This window comes from Pavona decussata, unplaced genomic scaffold, assembly GCF_977016875.1.
Source record: "Pavona decussata unplaced genomic scaffold, jaPavDecu1.1 SCAFFOLD_272, whole genome shotgun sequence".
Taxonomy (NCBI): Eukaryota; Metazoa; Cnidaria; class Anthozoa; order Scleractinia; family Agariciidae; genus Pavona; species Pavona decussata.
In genome coordinates, this window is record NW_028145674.1 from 283,132 (window position 1) to 299,803 (window position 16,672).

Sequence of the window (16,672 nt, forward strand, 5' to 3'; positions counted from 1 at the left end):
TCGGAATGGATTGAATTGTAAGGCTAACGTTTTTCAAGTTCTCGCATTTTTGTTTCCAAATTGCGCTGGAACAAATCACGAGACAGTTTGAATCGACGTCCTCCTTTCATATCTCACCAGGGTATGTTGACTGTTACGTCTGAAGTTGCCACAACCTCCAAAATATTTTTGAATCTGTGGAAACACGAGTGCCATCGGGTGATCGCGGATCGCTTCACCAATTACCAGGACAAGGAATGGTTTGAGAAGGCACTGAAGCAGGTCGTGGAGGAAGATTTTGATCACGAGACAGCTAGCTTGATGGACGCGGAACCCTACTTCGTGGATTTCATGAGAGATGCGCCGGAACCTACTGGTATGAGAGATCTGATCATTTAATGTGTTTCGTAGAGCAGAGTTGATTTATTCGTCATCTACTTTGGTGGCCTTACGAGTAACTTCTGAATTAATTAGTTGTCTTGTTTGATTTCTTCCCTTCTTTTGCTTTTCATGGCACGATTGTTACTTCTGTAGCTTGTTTTGCTATTTCTATTTCCGTTGAACCTCTTGGTTTGTCAAATGCCTTGTGCTTTATTCTCAAATCCCCTCTTTTACCTGACGGAATTTCACGCATAATTTGAATTTAAATTGTGGTGTAATCAGGTTTGCCATCATCACAACTTACAGTGTTCTGACTTAGATACTAAATACCATTCTATGCATGTTATGGAATGCCTCATGTTTTACTCTCTTTGTTCTTTTCAGCTTCTTTCCTTCTTCTTACTCTCGCCTTGCCGCTTTTTATTGTAGTTGTTTTCCTTTGTACTGCAATTTAATTGCAGTTAAAGGACCCTAGTCAGCCTCCGCCATTTTCGATGCCATCGAAATTATTGATGTTGCATGGTGAAGCGAAATCTTATTGCTTTACTGTAAGTTGTGTTCCTGAAAGTATGTTTCATTACCTTTAGTAGTTTCACAGTAATTTCGTTCATTTCGACATGCTCCGAATTAAATATAATAGCCAAACTCTCGCATATAAACAAAAACAAAGGTGTGGCTGACTAGGGCCCTTTACCTTACCTTGATCATCAACACAACTTACTGATTCCTTGGAACTAAGTCCGGTTCTATGCACGTTGTCTAGACTCTACCTATCCTCCGGCCCCCGACATGCCTTATTTTTTGCCCAGTTCATTCTTTTCAACTTATTTCCTTGCTGCTGACACATTCTCTGTTGTTGTTTCCCATTGTTTTCTCTTCAGTTCTCCTTTATCATTCAACTTACAATTTCCTTAGAAACGAAATCCTGTTCTATTCACGTTACATGCTACTCCCTTTTCGTTCTTTGCTCCTTTTCTTTGTATTTCCTCTTTTGCTCTCCTTGCAGACAAAAAAGACAACATGAACAATAGCAACAACGGCAAAGCTGCAAAGCCAAAAAAAAGTCCAAGGAAAGTTTCTTCTGGTGGGCCCAAGGGCCCAGGTAACGTTTCTTTCTGCTCCTTCTAACTCTTCTAACTTTTTTTTTCTTATAATAGTCTGCTCACTTTTAACTGGGCTTTGCTAGTCAAGTTCACGAAGCATCTCCTTTTCCTTTTTCTTTTTCTTGCTACCTAAACGCTGGAGTCCTTATATAGTGTCTGTGGTTCTGTCTGTGCCACTTTGACTTCGTGGATGCAATCCTAAAGTGCAACCATTTTTAGAAATTTCTATTGATCTGAAGTATATACTGGCGCTTTTCCTTTCTGACATTTTTCCCAAATTGACACTCTTTCTACCCTTATGAAGTATGCGTCCTGTATAACTTTCTTTCCTTTGCTGAATATCTTGTGTCAGTTGATCGTTAGTGACACTTTCTAATGGCCGCAACATCTTTATCACTTTTACGCCTTGTGGCAGACCTTGAATAAGTTGATGTGGTGCTAACTTTTGACTTTCTGGATTAAATCCTAAAGTGTGACTTCTGAGATGAAAGTACTTCTACTGCACTTATTGTTAAACAGTTTTTTTTGTACGGTGCCGTTACTCGTGCCGAACGTAGTGGTTCTAACTTTTTAATCTATTGTTGAAATCCTAAAGTTTAACCATTCAATTGAAAGCTGTTAAGCTGCACATTTTAGTCTGTGGATAAAATCGTCAAGTGCGACCTTTAAAATAAAAGCTCTTCAGCTTGATTTTAGGCATTTGGTCTTGGAGTTTGGTGTTTTCAAACCGAATTGATTAATTCGTCTAGTTTTCGCCTTGGCCGATATTAGATATGAAAGGTTATACATCGATACAAACAGCGTTTGGAAAAGTGACGGGAATCAAAAATTGTGAATTATTTCAACCACAAACAAACCAGTTTTACCACGTTACTATAATTACTAACCGGATTAACCTGCTGCAGGTGAGGAGCCTGAAGATGCAGACCTGGAGGCACCCAAGGTGTATGAGCCTGTAGAAACTTTAGACATTCTCAAGGAACGACTCGGAACCTTCATGGTGCAGTACAACGAAATGGTCCGCGGAGGCAATATGGACCTTGTCTTCTTCAAGGTACGAGGGCCAAATTTCCTTTAAGGACGGTGCCTACTTTTGTTACTGCGTATACGTTCTGCGCATCTCGAGATTGGGGTAACCATGCATTTTTCAGAGATAATAAAGCTTCAATTTGATAACTTTGCATTGCTTTGTATTTTAGCACTTTTTAGAATTATTGTTTCTTAATTATCTCTAAAAAATATGCGTGGTTACCCCCAATTTTCCTTTGGGGTTTCAATTGCCCTTACTAAGATCTGCTTTTCCCGCAAAGTAATAAACTGCGCAAAAATACTTCTACATAAGTAGGCACCGTTCTTAACACCAGGGGGCTGATTTAAAGTTTCTGGGACATTTTTACTTGGCTTAGATTTAACTTACATAGTTCCTACTGTTTGTAAATTTTCTCAAAAGACGCAAAATCAATTGTTGGGACATTTCATCATTGCTTACTTGTATCCAGTGTGGTATAAATTTGTTTTTGGTATTAAATTTTACAAACGGGTTTGATTTTAATTTTATGTTGTTCCAGATTACGGTAATGAACCTGGACGAAGGGAAATAAATTAAAGTTAAACTAGTTTGAAAAATGTTACATCTGAACAAAGGAATTTATACTGACACACAGACTTGTAGTTGTAGCCACATCTCGCAAACGCTGCATCATCAATTTTTCTTGGGACTCGTAACATGGCTTGCACGTTACTAACCGCGACAGGCTCACGGCTGGTTTGGAATTTTTTCATACAACATCTTTAATACGTTGCATCGTCAATTCTTCTAGGAACACTTCAGTGTCGATTCTATGTATCTAACCCACAGGGTCACAGATGTATCGTTTTTCCTGCTACAACTCACATGCACTACATTATCAATTCTTCCCTGGATACTTCAGTGTTGCTTTAATATAGCTATCGTACAGGCTCCCGTTTTGCCTTTATTTAAGTCACATCCTATTGATTGGCTCATCCCGCTATTTGGGTGTGTTGTGATTGGCCACTGTAATAGGCCATTTCCGAGTTGTTTTGAGCCTCATTTATAAAAGCGAGGCTTAGTGCAAAGCTTTTCATGTGAAAATTAGTTTTGTTTGCATATGAATGAAAACTACACGAAGGGTCGCTTTCATAATGAGGTTCAAAGCAACTCAGAAATGGTCTATCACATTGGTTTAATGACGTTCAAATTAAAAGCGTTTTAAGGACTATTACTGTCTGCTTGTGTGATATGGCGTTAATTTACAAGGTTTGGCAGTTTCTTCTGGGGCTTGAATAGACCAATTTCGATATATTAAAATTCGTACTTGGCTATGAGGCTTAGGGGCATAAACATTGAGGCTCATGGATGAATAATTATTTTTTATTTATTTCTTTATTTTATTCCCCTAACCCTTGTAGCCAAGCTAGAATTAAAATATATCGAAAATGACCTATCGAAAATTTGGCCGTATTGGTCCAACCACATCTCACTTACGCTACATCATCGGTTCGTTTTTCAGGATGCCATGGTCCACCTTGTCAAGATTTCGCGCATAATTCGAACTCCTCGAGGTAACGCCTTGCTAGTGGGTGTCGGCGGCTCAGGAAAGCAGAGTTTGACGAGACTGGCATCCTTCATCGCAGGATATGATATTTTCCAGATTACTCTCACAAGGTACAATTTTACGTGCAGTAACCTGTGCTTTTCAGAAACCTTTGCTTTCATATGACGAATCTCCAGAAACATCTTTTTTCGGTATTGCGTTTGACGTAAACAGGACACCTGTTACAAAGATATCAAATAAATTAAACGGCGTGGGAAACAAAGGCGCGGTCAACTTAAGCGGGTAACAGTTCACTGTTAACCTGTGACGTCATAGTTTCCTAATGTTACAGGCTCGTCAACCTCGTTCCCAGAGTCGAGGGAAGAAGAGAGAGGGCCCTAGCAACGAGGTTGCACGCTCATGGGCTTTTGGCGGCTAGCAGGTCTATTGTTAGATGTCGTGTGACCATGAACAAACGAATGAATGCGTACGCTTTTGCGGGAAAAAACTCCAGCCACATAACAATATTGTTTGTTCTAGATATGTATTAAAAGTAAAATAGTCGAAATTGTTCGAGATGAGAGGTAAATCGGCTAAAGAAGTTTAACTTTAGTTGTGTAGCAGGAAGGGAAAGTATATTGTAGTTAGTTGTAGAAATCGACGCCACTAGCGGACATTTGACGTCGTCAAAGAGCTCATGATGAGGTGCACTGAATTGTATTTGGAGAATTCCCATAAAAAGATTTTTTCCAGTCTTTCGGAATCCTGATTTATTAATTTATTGGTAGTGTTACATTGTAACTTTGCAATTTATCATTTTGGATACGAATGTAATTTAGGCTCTATAGTTTGTTTACCACGTCGCTTTTTCCCTCTTGTCAACACTCCTTAAACCTGAGTAAACGTGATAGCTTTTGAAAGTAACTCAAAAAGTTCTAATTTTGGGATTTTTGCCCTCCTTTCAGGTCTTACAATGTGTCAAACTTAATGGATGATCTGAAAGTATTGTACAGGACTGCAGGACACAAAGGAAAGGGGATCACGTTTATTTTCACAGACAACGAAATCAAGGATGAAGGATTTTTGGAGTACATGAACAATGTGATAGCTTCAGGAGAGGTGTGATACGTTCCTTCAGTTAAGCACTACTTGCGTGTATCTCAAAACTGGGAAAAATGTTTGGAGTTAAGATGGAATTGGAGGACGTTGTCGCATTAACTTCCCACGAAATTACTAATCTTAAAACGGTCTTCCATGTCTTCAAGTTGATTTGTCAATGAGATTAAATTTGTAGCTCGACCCAGTCTCTTGCTCAACCTCGAAATAGCCTCTATGTAAACGATGCCAAGTGTGCTGCGCAAGGAAGTCGTGCTCGATTGCTGTTGGGTTTGACGTAACTGGTTGAGAAAGTGACGATAGTTTCTTTCCTTCTTTCTTTCTTTCTTTCTTTCTTTCTTTCTTTCTTTCTTTCTTTCTTTCTTTCTTTCTTTCTTTCTTTCTTTCTTTCTTTCTTTCTTTCTTTCTTTCTTTCTTTCTTTCTTTCTTTCTTTCTTTCTTTCTTTCTTTCAGAGTGTAGTGAAAGAAAACCATGGAATAAGGCGGCAATCAATTGCCAACCGCCTTAATGCAACGTCATGAAACCGTTGTGAAGCGTTTACTGTGATTGGTTAAAGCACAACGCGCGAGTTCCTTTTCTCAAATGAAATAAGGAAGGACGAAGGCCTTGCTTATTAACTATTAACCGATGAACTTTACCTTATGAACTCTAGGTGTCCAATCTGTTTGCCCGAGACGAAATTGATGAAATAACACAGGACTTGATCAGTGTGATGAAGGTCGAGTATCCGAAGAGGCCACCAACCAATGAGAACCTTTATGATTACTTCATTACTCGTGTCAAGAACAACCTTCATGTTGTGCTCTGCTTTTCACCGGTAAGCAAGTCATTCCTTTCTTTCTCCTCTTTTTCGAAAACAGCACGTGGTGGGAATATTTCGCTTGAAAACATCCATGCGGGGCGAATAAACTACTGGGATTTGGTGATTGTATAATTGACTGACTTAACTGACTGGTCAGCCGGCTGGCTGGCTAACTGACTGATTGACTGACTGACTTACGAACAGGTCAGCTGACTGACTGACTGACTGACTGACTGACTGACTGACGGACGGACTGACCGGCCTACTGACTGATAAGAACATGACTACAAGATGACCGTCAGACTAACATAATGTTTCAATCTTGCTACCCCCAGTTAGCTTCCTTCCATAAACTTTCTTCGATTGCCTACTAATGCAACCTTTGCTTAGGAACTAACCTTGAACTCTTCAACTCTCATTAACATCTCCAGGTGGGGGAGAAGTTCCGCAATCGTTCTCTGAAGTTCCCTGGGCTGTTCAGTGGCTGCACAATGGACTGGTTTAGCCGCTGGCCTAAAGATGCGTTGATTGCTGTAGCTTCACACTTTCTGTCTTCTTTTGACATCGTTTGCTCTCCCGAAACAAAACTGGCTGTTGTCAATACCATGGGTGTTATTCAGGTAAGCAACTTTAGGGGATTCATAATGACCTTCGATAAAAAGAACTGAAATTTTCTTGTTTGTGCATTGTAGTATGAAGCCGTGCCTAATGACACCTTTTTGTGTTGCTCCTCTTCAGAGCAAACCTGTTAAAAAAAAGGTGTTCGTTATCTCTGAACCAATTACAGAACGCAAACATGTAACTGACAACTACAGGAATGAGCCACAAACTCAGCATGATAACTTTGTTCATTGTAGGACAACGTGGCAGAAATGTGCGTCCAATACTTTGAGCGATTCCGACGGCAGACACACGTGACCCCCAAGTCATACCTGTCTTTCATTGGTGGCTACAAAACTATTTACAAGATGCAGCACGAGGCCATTGGCCTGTTGGCTAAGAGGATGAAAACTGGTCTGGACAAGCTTGTGGAAGCAAGCGAGTCTGTTGCGGCGCTTTCTGAAGAGCTGGTTGTCAAGGAGAAGGAGCTGGCTGTGGCGTCAAAGAAGGCAGACGTGGTGCTGCAAGAGGTGACAGTCAGCGCTACTGCTGCTGAGAAGGTCAAGTCACAGGTACAGAAGGTCAAGGATAAGGCCCAGGCTATCGTGGACGAAATTGCGGTGAGTTTGCAGCTGTAAGCTTGTGACGAGTTACAGCTGATTTGCTTTCTTTCGTAAGATCGTTTATCCCCATCTTACGTGGATATCAGCTCCCCTGAAAAATGCGTAGTTGCTCCCAGTTTTCCTTTTGGATTTCAATAGCCCTCTCAAAGACCTTATTTTCCCGAATATAGTCACAAACCGCGCAAAAATACCTCTGAATACGTAGCCATCATCCCAAGAAATCTGACCCTTTTTTGGACCGTCGAGAGATGCGCAGAACGTATGTGCAGTAGCGAAAGGAGGCAGTGTCCATATATGGAGTATCTTTTGCGAACCGGAGCACGGTTGTAATAGTATTTTTGAAATCGTTCTGCATTATGCACCTGAAAACCGCTCCACTAAAATTTAATCTGCTGTCAAAGTCAGTTACATTTTTTTTACCAATTGATCGTTAATTGTTATGTTGTGTATTAGAAGCTGAGATAACTTACACCCCTTTTGATGAAAGAAGATCCTAAAAAATCTCCAAACAAATTTCGTGAAATCGGATTGGGTAGTTGATTGTTGATTGAAAGTATTCAAATTAATTGAAAATTGTTTGTTTTAAAACTGAAGGAAACTCAACAGGAAGGCGCTTTGCTATGTTCTATGGCTGAATGGGATTCTACTGAATGGCAGGGTGGTCTCGCTTTCCACGTCTGGATGGAGTTGATGAGTTAATTCGACCACGTTAAAGAAATTCGAGTGCTGACGTTTCGAGCATTCGCCGTTCATCAGAGCGAGTTAGATTATGACTCGCTCTGACGAACGGCGAACGCTCGCAACGTCAGCACTCGAATAGACCATTTCCGAGTTACTTTGAACCTCACTATGAAACAAACAAAACTAATTTTCATATGAAAAGTTTTGCACTTAGCCTCGCTTTCATAGAGAGGTTCACAGCAACTCAGAAATGGACTATTTCTTTACGGTGGCTAAGTTACCTTCTCAACTCGGTTGGTAAAATCAAAATTCGTTTTTACTCCCGCAGCATCACAGATTCTTTTACAAATGAACCCTGTTACCAATGTCAGAGAAAAGGACTAAAACTATGTTAATAGTATGTTGTTCCTTTTTCAACAGCAAGATAAATCAGTCGCAGAAGAAAAGCTTGAGGCGGCCAAACCTGCTCTGGAGGAGGCAGAAGCCGCCCTACAGACCATCAAACCGGCGCATATCGCCACCGTCAGGAAACTCGCCAAGCCTCCTCACCTGATCATGCGGATCATGGATTGTGTGCTACTGTTGTTCTTCAGGAGGCTTGATCCCGTGACCGCAGATCCTGAGAAGCCCTGCTGTAAGCCGTCCTGGAGCGAATCGCTTAAGCTGATGAGTGGTGGAGGTTTCTTGAACAGTTTGCTTACTTTCCAGAAGGTATGAGGAAATAACAAAAAAAAAATAATACCACCACATTTAGAAAAATACGGTACCATCACATTTATTCCTTTGCGCATATGCCACACGTTGACAGTCCAATCCTAGCAGTATGCAGAGTGTTTGTCCCATGGACCTAGTTTAATGGCCTTAGTTCCCACGAGTCTCCAGTAGCTCAGTGGTAGAGCATCCGGACTAGTAATCGGAAGGTGTTAAGTTTGACTACTGATAGGAACACTCAGATGTCCTTTTCTCCGGGTATGCCTTTGTCACTTTGAATAATTCATCCTTCTCGGCTATGTCGTAGACTTCTAGAAAAGTAGTATTTTATTCGATCCTGCACAACTTCGAAGTTCGAAAGCGAAAAAGCTGTGTATTTAATGTGGCAAAAAAGATGGAACAGTACCACAGAAAAGAAGAGTCCAGTTGATAACAAATTTTAGATCTTAGCTACAAGACACTACAGGAAACTACTTCCTATATTAAAACTGATAACGGGACAACTTTGCGCGTTCACAGTAAAACCGACGAGATTTGTGATTATCTCTCAACCTTTGCACAGACATCGCCAAAGACCAGCGCCCATTCATTAAGTGCTAGGTGGGATGTGGCTACCAAGCGTGAGCTAGAGCGTATACCTGAGGAGGAACTACGTCAATGTAATAAGTGCATACAGCACTGTAATGCTCAAAAATACAACATGCTAACCTTTGCCAAGTTGGTTTGACATAAAATCAAGTAGGACTTGGGTATAAATCCTCAACTGTCCCTGCCTCAACTGTCTTCACTGTTGCCAAAAATAATTCATCTGGCAGTTACCCCCAGCAATTTGTTTACACTTTGCTACATGAGAGAGTTAACTTGGAATAAAGTTGGAAATAACAACAATTAAAGGATAATGAAATCAGACAATTATCTCTGCATAGAGTTTAAATTTCTGTGCTGGAAGGAAACCACTTAAATTTCGCATTGCCCTAGTGAGGACATTTGGTCCATCAGTGATCAAAATCGTGGGGTCATGGGTTTGAATCCTACCAAAGTCAAAGAGTTTTTCTTTACCTTGCATCGACCACATTTCCTAACTGAGGTAATACTGAGAAAAAATTTAAGTGTTTCCTTCCACCACAAAAATTTACATTGCAGATTTTATTCTCTGATTTCTCAATTAAGGTAGTTGGCTTGCTTCAACCCGTTAACGTTTCGTCCTTACAAGCAAAAACTCAATTGAAGAAGTCAGTAGACTGCTAAACACTACGCTGCTGCAGCTTCATCACTCCAGCTTATGGATACCACCTCATCTGAGAAGTCCCATTCATTTTTACACAGCGAAATACCTTCCATGTATCATTACTAGTAAATAAGCATTCGGTAAAATATTCCTTACATTACATCTTATCATCCTGTTTTTCTGAGAAAAAATAGAAGGTACAATCATGCTTAAAGAGAGTTGAGTGTGCATATCATAGTCCTCTTCAAAATATTTCACAAAATTTTGCTTGAAATATTGCAAATTAAAACCATTTTATCACTTTATCCTTCAAACAATCAGTGGTTCAAACTGTTCTTATATAAATAAAGAATATTTTACATGAAACCCTGTACAAAATGGAAAAGGAAATATTAATTAGTGTTTTCCCTTACATTACTGAATAAAGTTATACCAGACTATGTGATAAGGTGTAGAAAACTGTAGCACTGGTGACTGACGTCACAAAACCCATGAAAAATAAACAGTTATTGTTGGATTATCAAAAGTAAGTAAAAGGAAACAATTCACTTGGTGTTTAACATTTGTATAATAATGTATAAATCACCACAGTGGAATACCAATTTTCTTAACCTCCTAGGGAAACTGAATTTTGTTTAAAAAAAAATAGGAGGTAAAATCTGATTGAAGCAAATCCAAGAGAATTAAAAACTACTGGTTCAAAGAATCGGGAGTGTCGAATAATTGAGAGTTCAAATAACTGAGATTGCACTGTAAAAATAAATAACTGTACATATTTCATAATTCATTACTCACTACTAAGTTTTGAATTTTTCTGTTAATTAAAAGAGATGGCTGATAAGTTTGACCTTTTATGTGTTGTCATAGTTATCAACAGAAGCCAGGGTCTGGTTGCATTGAACATGGCCTGAATATCAGCCACATCCACGAGTTAACGATAGTGTCACTTTGATATCCTAAGAGCTATAAGGCTATTGTCATATTGCCGCGATTGCATCCTTTATCGTACAATTTTGTTGCATACATGTTACTAATTTTACTTGTATTCAGCGCTCTGTGGACTAACAGTTTATGTACTATTTTGCTTCAGGATTCCATCAATGAAGAAACCGTTGAATTACTATCCCCTTACCTGGAGATGGAAGACTACACATTGGAAAGTGCCAGAAAAGTTTGTGGTGACGTGGCTGGGCTTGCTTCATGGACCAAAGCAATGGCCTTCTTCTACGGTGTTAACAAAGAAGTTCTACCTCTTAAGGTAACGTGAACGTTTTAATTGCGAGTGAACTTGATCAGACTTTTTTGCTAGTATAGTTGTAAAGCAAACTGGATTGATTCCGGGGGGGGGGGGGGGGGGGAAGGGAGTGCTCCCCTATATAAGCCATATAGGTTTGTACGACCCCAAAGGATATGGTGTTTGAGCCGTTTTGGTCAGAAATAGGGTATGGATTTTAACCAATGGGTCTGAAAGTCTGAAAACAGATATGGTTGGCTAATGACAGGTCTGATTTCACTAGCTAGAACAAAATTTTCACTAGACGGCGTTTCACTAACGTGTTTTATCGTTGTTATCTAGTCTATTTCCTAATACAAAATATATATTTGTTAAAAAGCTGCTGGTATTTGTAAAGCGCTTGTGATCATTTTCATGTTAAAAGGCGCTACAGTAATGTTTCTATTATTGAAGATTTCATTTTTGTCTTCATGAATTATGTACATAACTTGCGGACATGGGTCTGGGCTAGCAGTGTTACACTCAATCATTTTAATTACATTCAAACATTATTATTATTATTATTATTATTATTAATTATTATTATTATTATTATTATTATTATTATTATAATTATTATTATAATTATTATTATTATTATTATTATTATTATTATTATTATTATTATTATTATTGAAAAGGGAAGGGAGGGAGGTCAGACATTCTCGTTTCCGCGTATTGAACTGGTTTCAATTGACAAATGGAAACTCCTACACGTGTGGACTGAAAAGTTTTTAAGAGTGTTTGAACCCCCCCCCCCCCCCCCTGGAGTTTTTTCTGAAGTCAAGTACAAATGCAAGCAGATGGGCCTCCTCTTTTGGTTGTTTTTTGACTTTTGGCGTTTTTCATTAGGCCAATTTGATGGTCCAAGAAGCTCGCTTACAAAAAGCCACAGACGAACTGAATGAAGCTCAGGAACAGTTGGATGAGAAGCAACGCGAGCTGGATGTCGTGCAAGCTAAATACGATCAGGCCATGCGCGACAAACAAACGCTTGTTGACGATGCAGAGGCTTGCAGGAGGAAGATGGCAAATGCTACGGCTTTAATCGATGGGCTGGGAGGAGAGAAAACCAGATGGACTGAACAGAGCAAGAAATTCGAACAGCAAATTCAGAGGTGTGTTCGCAATGGATTCAAAATGCCACTCTGTTGCAGGCTTTGGATTGTAGTAGAACTGGCGGAATTCAGAATTCAGAATTCAGCTAGCCTGCGTAGCGAGCGTTTCCGTGGTGTTTTTGTGCGTTTTTCCACTCTCCTCTCCCCTCCCCCCTCCTCCGTTTCTTTTGCTCTCGTCCCAATATCCGCGCGGTCAAAAAGTGAAAAACACACAAAACTCCAACATAAAAAACCTCAGCAGCCTTGGTGGGTCCTCTCAGTCGTTTAAACTCTCTCAGCGTGTCTTCCATTTTACCAGAGCATTCTTGGCTCTATCCAGGGTTAGCTTTGCTTTGCATTTTTAGTTTGACACTCGGAAGCCTTGGAAAATCTGAGAAAGGTAACCTTGCATAAGACTAAAATAAGATTGAGAACGTGGTGCGTTATACCCTTTTGTTATGATCTTGGTAATGTTGAATGGTTTTTATTCGATTGTTATAAAAAGATGCAATCATCCTGTGACGCATGCGTTGTTTTATGTTTTTTTAGGTTGGTAGGTGATGTTCTGTTGGCCACAGGGTTCTTGTCCTATTCTGGTCCATTTAACCAAGCGTTCAGGACTCTACTGCTGGACAACTGGAAAAAAGAGATGAGAAAAGTCAAGATTCCTTTCACAGAGGTATTGATTTCCTTCACATTCACATTGCCGCAATTACCACCATAATCACCCACGACTTGCTCCTGTCTGGCCTCGTAGCTCAGTCGGTAGACCAACGGACGATTGAATCCGGAGGTCGTAGGTTCGATTCCCGCCGGCGTCGGAGCTTTTTTCTTTGGCTCGTGTGATCTCCCATTTCCTGAAAGGGCTCACGCTCAGTGCAGAATAAATTCTCTGATCCATAATTTCTAGAATTAACGTAGGAGGCTTGCTGGGTAGAAGTTTATCCTAAGGGTGTTTGCGCGTAACATTCGGGATCTTATAGTTTCCCGCTGGCTAAGAACTGTTGTTGTAATTCTCAATAAAGGATGCGCTAGACTTAACATTTATCCAATTTCTTCCCAGGATCTAAACTTGGTGAACATGCTCACTGATGCTGCGACAATTGGAGAGTGGGCCCTGCAAGGACTGCCAAGTGATGAGCTATCCGTCCAGAATGGTATCATCGTCACCAAGGCATCGCGATATCCTCTTCTTATTGACCCACAGGTAAGACATCGATATTGCCCTGCTTAAAAGACGTCTATTCGACAGCGAATTACAGAACAGCATTTCTGGGCCGGGCTGTTCGAAAGCCGATTAACGCTAATCTACAATTAAAAGTTAATCAAGGTTTTCATCTCGCTCTTTAAAAGTGATTTCAAAGCCTAATTTCAAGCTAAAGGTAAAGAAAAGTCCAAGTCAAAACTGAGGGCCAAAACTCTTTTGGAAGAATCTTTATTGATATTGATTAGTTTATTAAACTCGAATCAAAGTTAACATTGATCCAGGATTAGCTCAATCGGACTTCGAACAACTGGGCCCTGATTGTTATCAATTGCGAAACTCTGATGTGATCACGACTGACTGTCTGGTCTTCCGAGTAGCTGAGGGTAATTTGCGAATAGTCGTGCTTCTACAATGATGAACCAAAAATATCACTTACTCACTCCACTGTAACACACTTATGTTTAATTTGCTATTGCAAGCCTGGTTGCTTATTCTGTGCTTTATCTTTCTCAGGGACAAGGAAAAGCCTGGATTAGAAAGAAGGAAGGACCGAACGAGTTACAGGTAAGCAGCGTTAATCCTTATTGCTGGTGCTAAATTTTAGTGTTTCTAGTAAAAATTCGGTTGCAGATCACGACTGTATTCCTGGATAATTATTATCTTTATTATCAATAGTAAATCCTTTATTTAAAGTGGATAGTAAACAACACTACTGAACTTGTGGTCCTTTGTCTAAAACTAAATAAAACTGGAAAGGTTAAAACTATGTAAAACAATATCAAACATATTCTGCTACGGATGAAAGTGCGGCATGACAAATTGTTCCTTTAAATATTTATCCCTGAGGATATGTGTGAAAGATTTAAAAGATGCTTGTTTCTTTAGATGAGAAAGTAAACTATTCCGGATTTGTACAGCTTGAACTAGAAATGATCTTTCACCTTCTCTTGCCCTGTTATATCGCGGACAAACACAATTATAATTCGAAAATCTAGTGCTCCATGTGTTCCGTGAGCTGTTCAGTTAAATCGAATCTATAAGATAATCAGGGACGGCAAACTGTGTTCTCTTGTAAAGAATAGAGCACTGAGCTGTTTTGTTCTCAACGATCTGCATTGTTACCACGTTGCCAAGGGAAGTTGCATTTAGAACACTTGTTATTCATTTATTTTCATCAGGTCACCGCTCTCAATCACAAATACTTCAGATCTCATCTGGAAGATGCACTCTCCTTGGGAAGACCGCTGATCATAGAGGATGTGGGTGAAGAACTTGACCCAGCCCTTGACAACGTGTTAGAAAAGAACTTTATTAAGTCTGGAAAGACGTATAAGGTAGGTGTATGTTCACTTATTTAATTAACCCTTTAAGCCCTAACAGTGATCAGCATCAAATTTCCCCTTGTAATATCGATGCTTATTCAGCCGCTGAGGTCATGAGAAATAAGGCGAATTTTCTTGATATTTTAATAACTTCTCTCCAGTCCTTATAAGAAACGTATGGGGACAAGATAGGAGAATTTGTTCTTTGATATTAGGGGTTGAAGGGTTAACAGAATAATACACAGTTGGTATGATTTTGTTTTGTTTTTTCACTACTTGACATTATTATTCACAACTTCGTTTGAAGCATCTTTTTCGCCTCGCTCCCTATCTCCACGAATGGAAAGGTGAAAAAAGGAGAGAAAAAAGACCAGACATAAATTGTATTTCCCACAAGTTCTGAGCGAAGCGAAAGATGCCCGCAATTATGGCGGTGGTCTTACTTTCACATATTTCCTTATTAGGTAAAAGTTGGCGACAAGGAAGTGGATGTAATGGATGGCTTCCGGTTGTACGTTACCACCAAGCTTGGTAACCCGTCCTACACGCCGGAAGTTAGTGCCAAGACCTCCATAATTGATTTCACGGTCACTATGAGCGGCCTGGAGGATCAGCTGCTTGGAAGAGTAATCCTGACCGAAAAGCAGGTAAATGATGAGTTGTAATGGCTTATTATGGGAATTCACGCTTGCATTTATTTAAATAAATGTAAATATATGAAACATATATTTTGAACTGCGGATGAAAGATCAAATGAAGGAAGATCCTCGCAGTTACTACGCAAGTTAAGCAGTTGCGAAAAGAAAAAGCGTGAAAAAAAATCAGGCTTGAACGGGATTCGAACCCATGACCTCTGCGATGCCGGTGCAGTGTTCTTCTATTTGATCTTTCATCCGCAGTTCAAAATATGTGTTTGACATATTTACATTTATTTATTCATCCTTCACGGGTTTATAACGAACTCACAATATGACCAGCTCCCAGTTGGCTTGATAGCTCAGTTGCACAGGATGGAATAATTATTTTGTTAGAAAAAAATCAAGAAATATTGGTAGATCTTGCTGATTTCGCTTTGCAATAACAACCCAAGACAATTTAATGGTCGGTTTTTTTCATGCGTGGAATAATGGCTCATATACCATGGCTGCTATGCCATTCAAATCCCTGGAATTGCATTAAACAATGATACATTTCTGAATAGTAAAGGTAGAGCAACATTGTACCAGGCATAGTTGATCCAAGGTTTATGATGAACTAAGTGTTGTTGTTTGTTTAGGAACTGGAAGCAGAACGCACCAAGCTGATGGAAGAAGTGACCGCTAACAAGCGGAAGATGAAGGACTTGGAGGACAACTTGTTGTACAGACTGACTAGTACCCAGGGTTCTCTCGTCGAAGATGAGTCGCTGATCCAGGTTCTTAGCGTTACTAAGGCAACGTCAGAGGAGGTCAGTGAGAAGCTGCTGGTTGCCGCGGAAACGGAATTGAAGATCAACACTGCTCGAGAAGAGTATAGACCCGGTCAGTAGCTGGCTGACGGCCCAGAGTTTCATTTAGTTCTTGTCTTGTCCTTAATTGTACTGGGTAAATCGGTTCTTTCGATCGAGTGTAGTAAAACCAAAGCCAAAGTTATTACGTGGTTAATAACAACGGAGGCAAAGAACATAATTAACTAAGAGCGAGGGAAAACGCGTGCAAACAAATCAAAGCTGTTTTTGCTCTTCTGGTCGGTCACGGAAGTGGGGTGCGTTTATCAAAACAATCACAACACGAAAATAAACGCGAATTGGGTTCAACACTCCACTAGAAACAGCTCTATTTTGGGAGTGTGTATCAAACTCTAACTAGCGGCATACTTGACAGTATTTTTCCTTTGGCATGTTTGACTGTAACAGTTCCCAAAAGATATGTTTTTATGGTTCATTCTTCTTGAAGGATATAAAATTTTTGTCAGCTACAAAAATTCTGTACGTCTCTAAATTAATAATCTAAGG

The 16,672-nt window shown here is 39.9% G+C and overlaps 1 protein-coding gene and 1 long non-coding RNA gene across 2 annotated transcripts in view; one reads left to right on the forward strand and one right to left on the reverse strand.

The window, feature by feature from the left end:
• Positions 1 to 16,672, reverse strand: part of LOC146455564 (uncharacterized) — a 186,923-nt gene that overhangs the window by 165,238 nt on the left and 5,013 nt on the right. The window lies entirely within an intron of this gene.
• Positions 1 to 16,672, forward strand: part of LOC146455571 (dynein axonemal heavy chain 5-like) — a 95,467-nt gene that overhangs the window by 67,540 nt on the left and 11,255 nt on the right. Inside the window, exons 67-82 of the mRNA XM_085094093.1 lie at positions 121 to 355; positions 2,369 to 2,517; positions 3,995 to 4,149; positions 4,984 to 5,137; positions 5,788 to 5,952; positions 6,369 to 6,557; positions 6,795 to 7,157; positions 8,262 to 8,552; positions 10,871 to 11,038; positions 11,906 to 12,171; positions 12,700 to 12,829; positions 13,214 to 13,357; positions 13,871 to 13,921; positions 14,536 to 14,691; positions 15,144 to 15,326; positions 15,956 to 16,199. Of these exons, the coding sequence (XP_084950219.1) occupies positions 121 to 355; positions 2,369 to 2,517; positions 3,995 to 4,149; positions 4,984 to 5,137; positions 5,788 to 5,952; positions 6,369 to 6,557; positions 6,795 to 7,157; positions 8,262 to 8,552; positions 10,871 to 11,038; positions 11,906 to 12,171; positions 12,700 to 12,829; positions 13,214 to 13,357; positions 13,871 to 13,921; positions 14,536 to 14,691; positions 15,144 to 15,326; positions 15,956 to 16,199 (3,043 nt within the window). The remainder of the gene's footprint in view (positions 1 to 120; positions 356 to 2,368; positions 2,518 to 3,994; positions 4,150 to 4,983; positions 5,138 to 5,787; positions 5,953 to 6,368; positions 6,558 to 6,794; positions 7,158 to 8,261; positions 8,553 to 10,870; positions 11,039 to 11,905; positions 12,172 to 12,699; positions 12,830 to 13,213; positions 13,358 to 13,870; positions 13,922 to 14,535; positions 14,692 to 15,143; positions 15,327 to 15,955; positions 16,200 to 16,672) is intronic.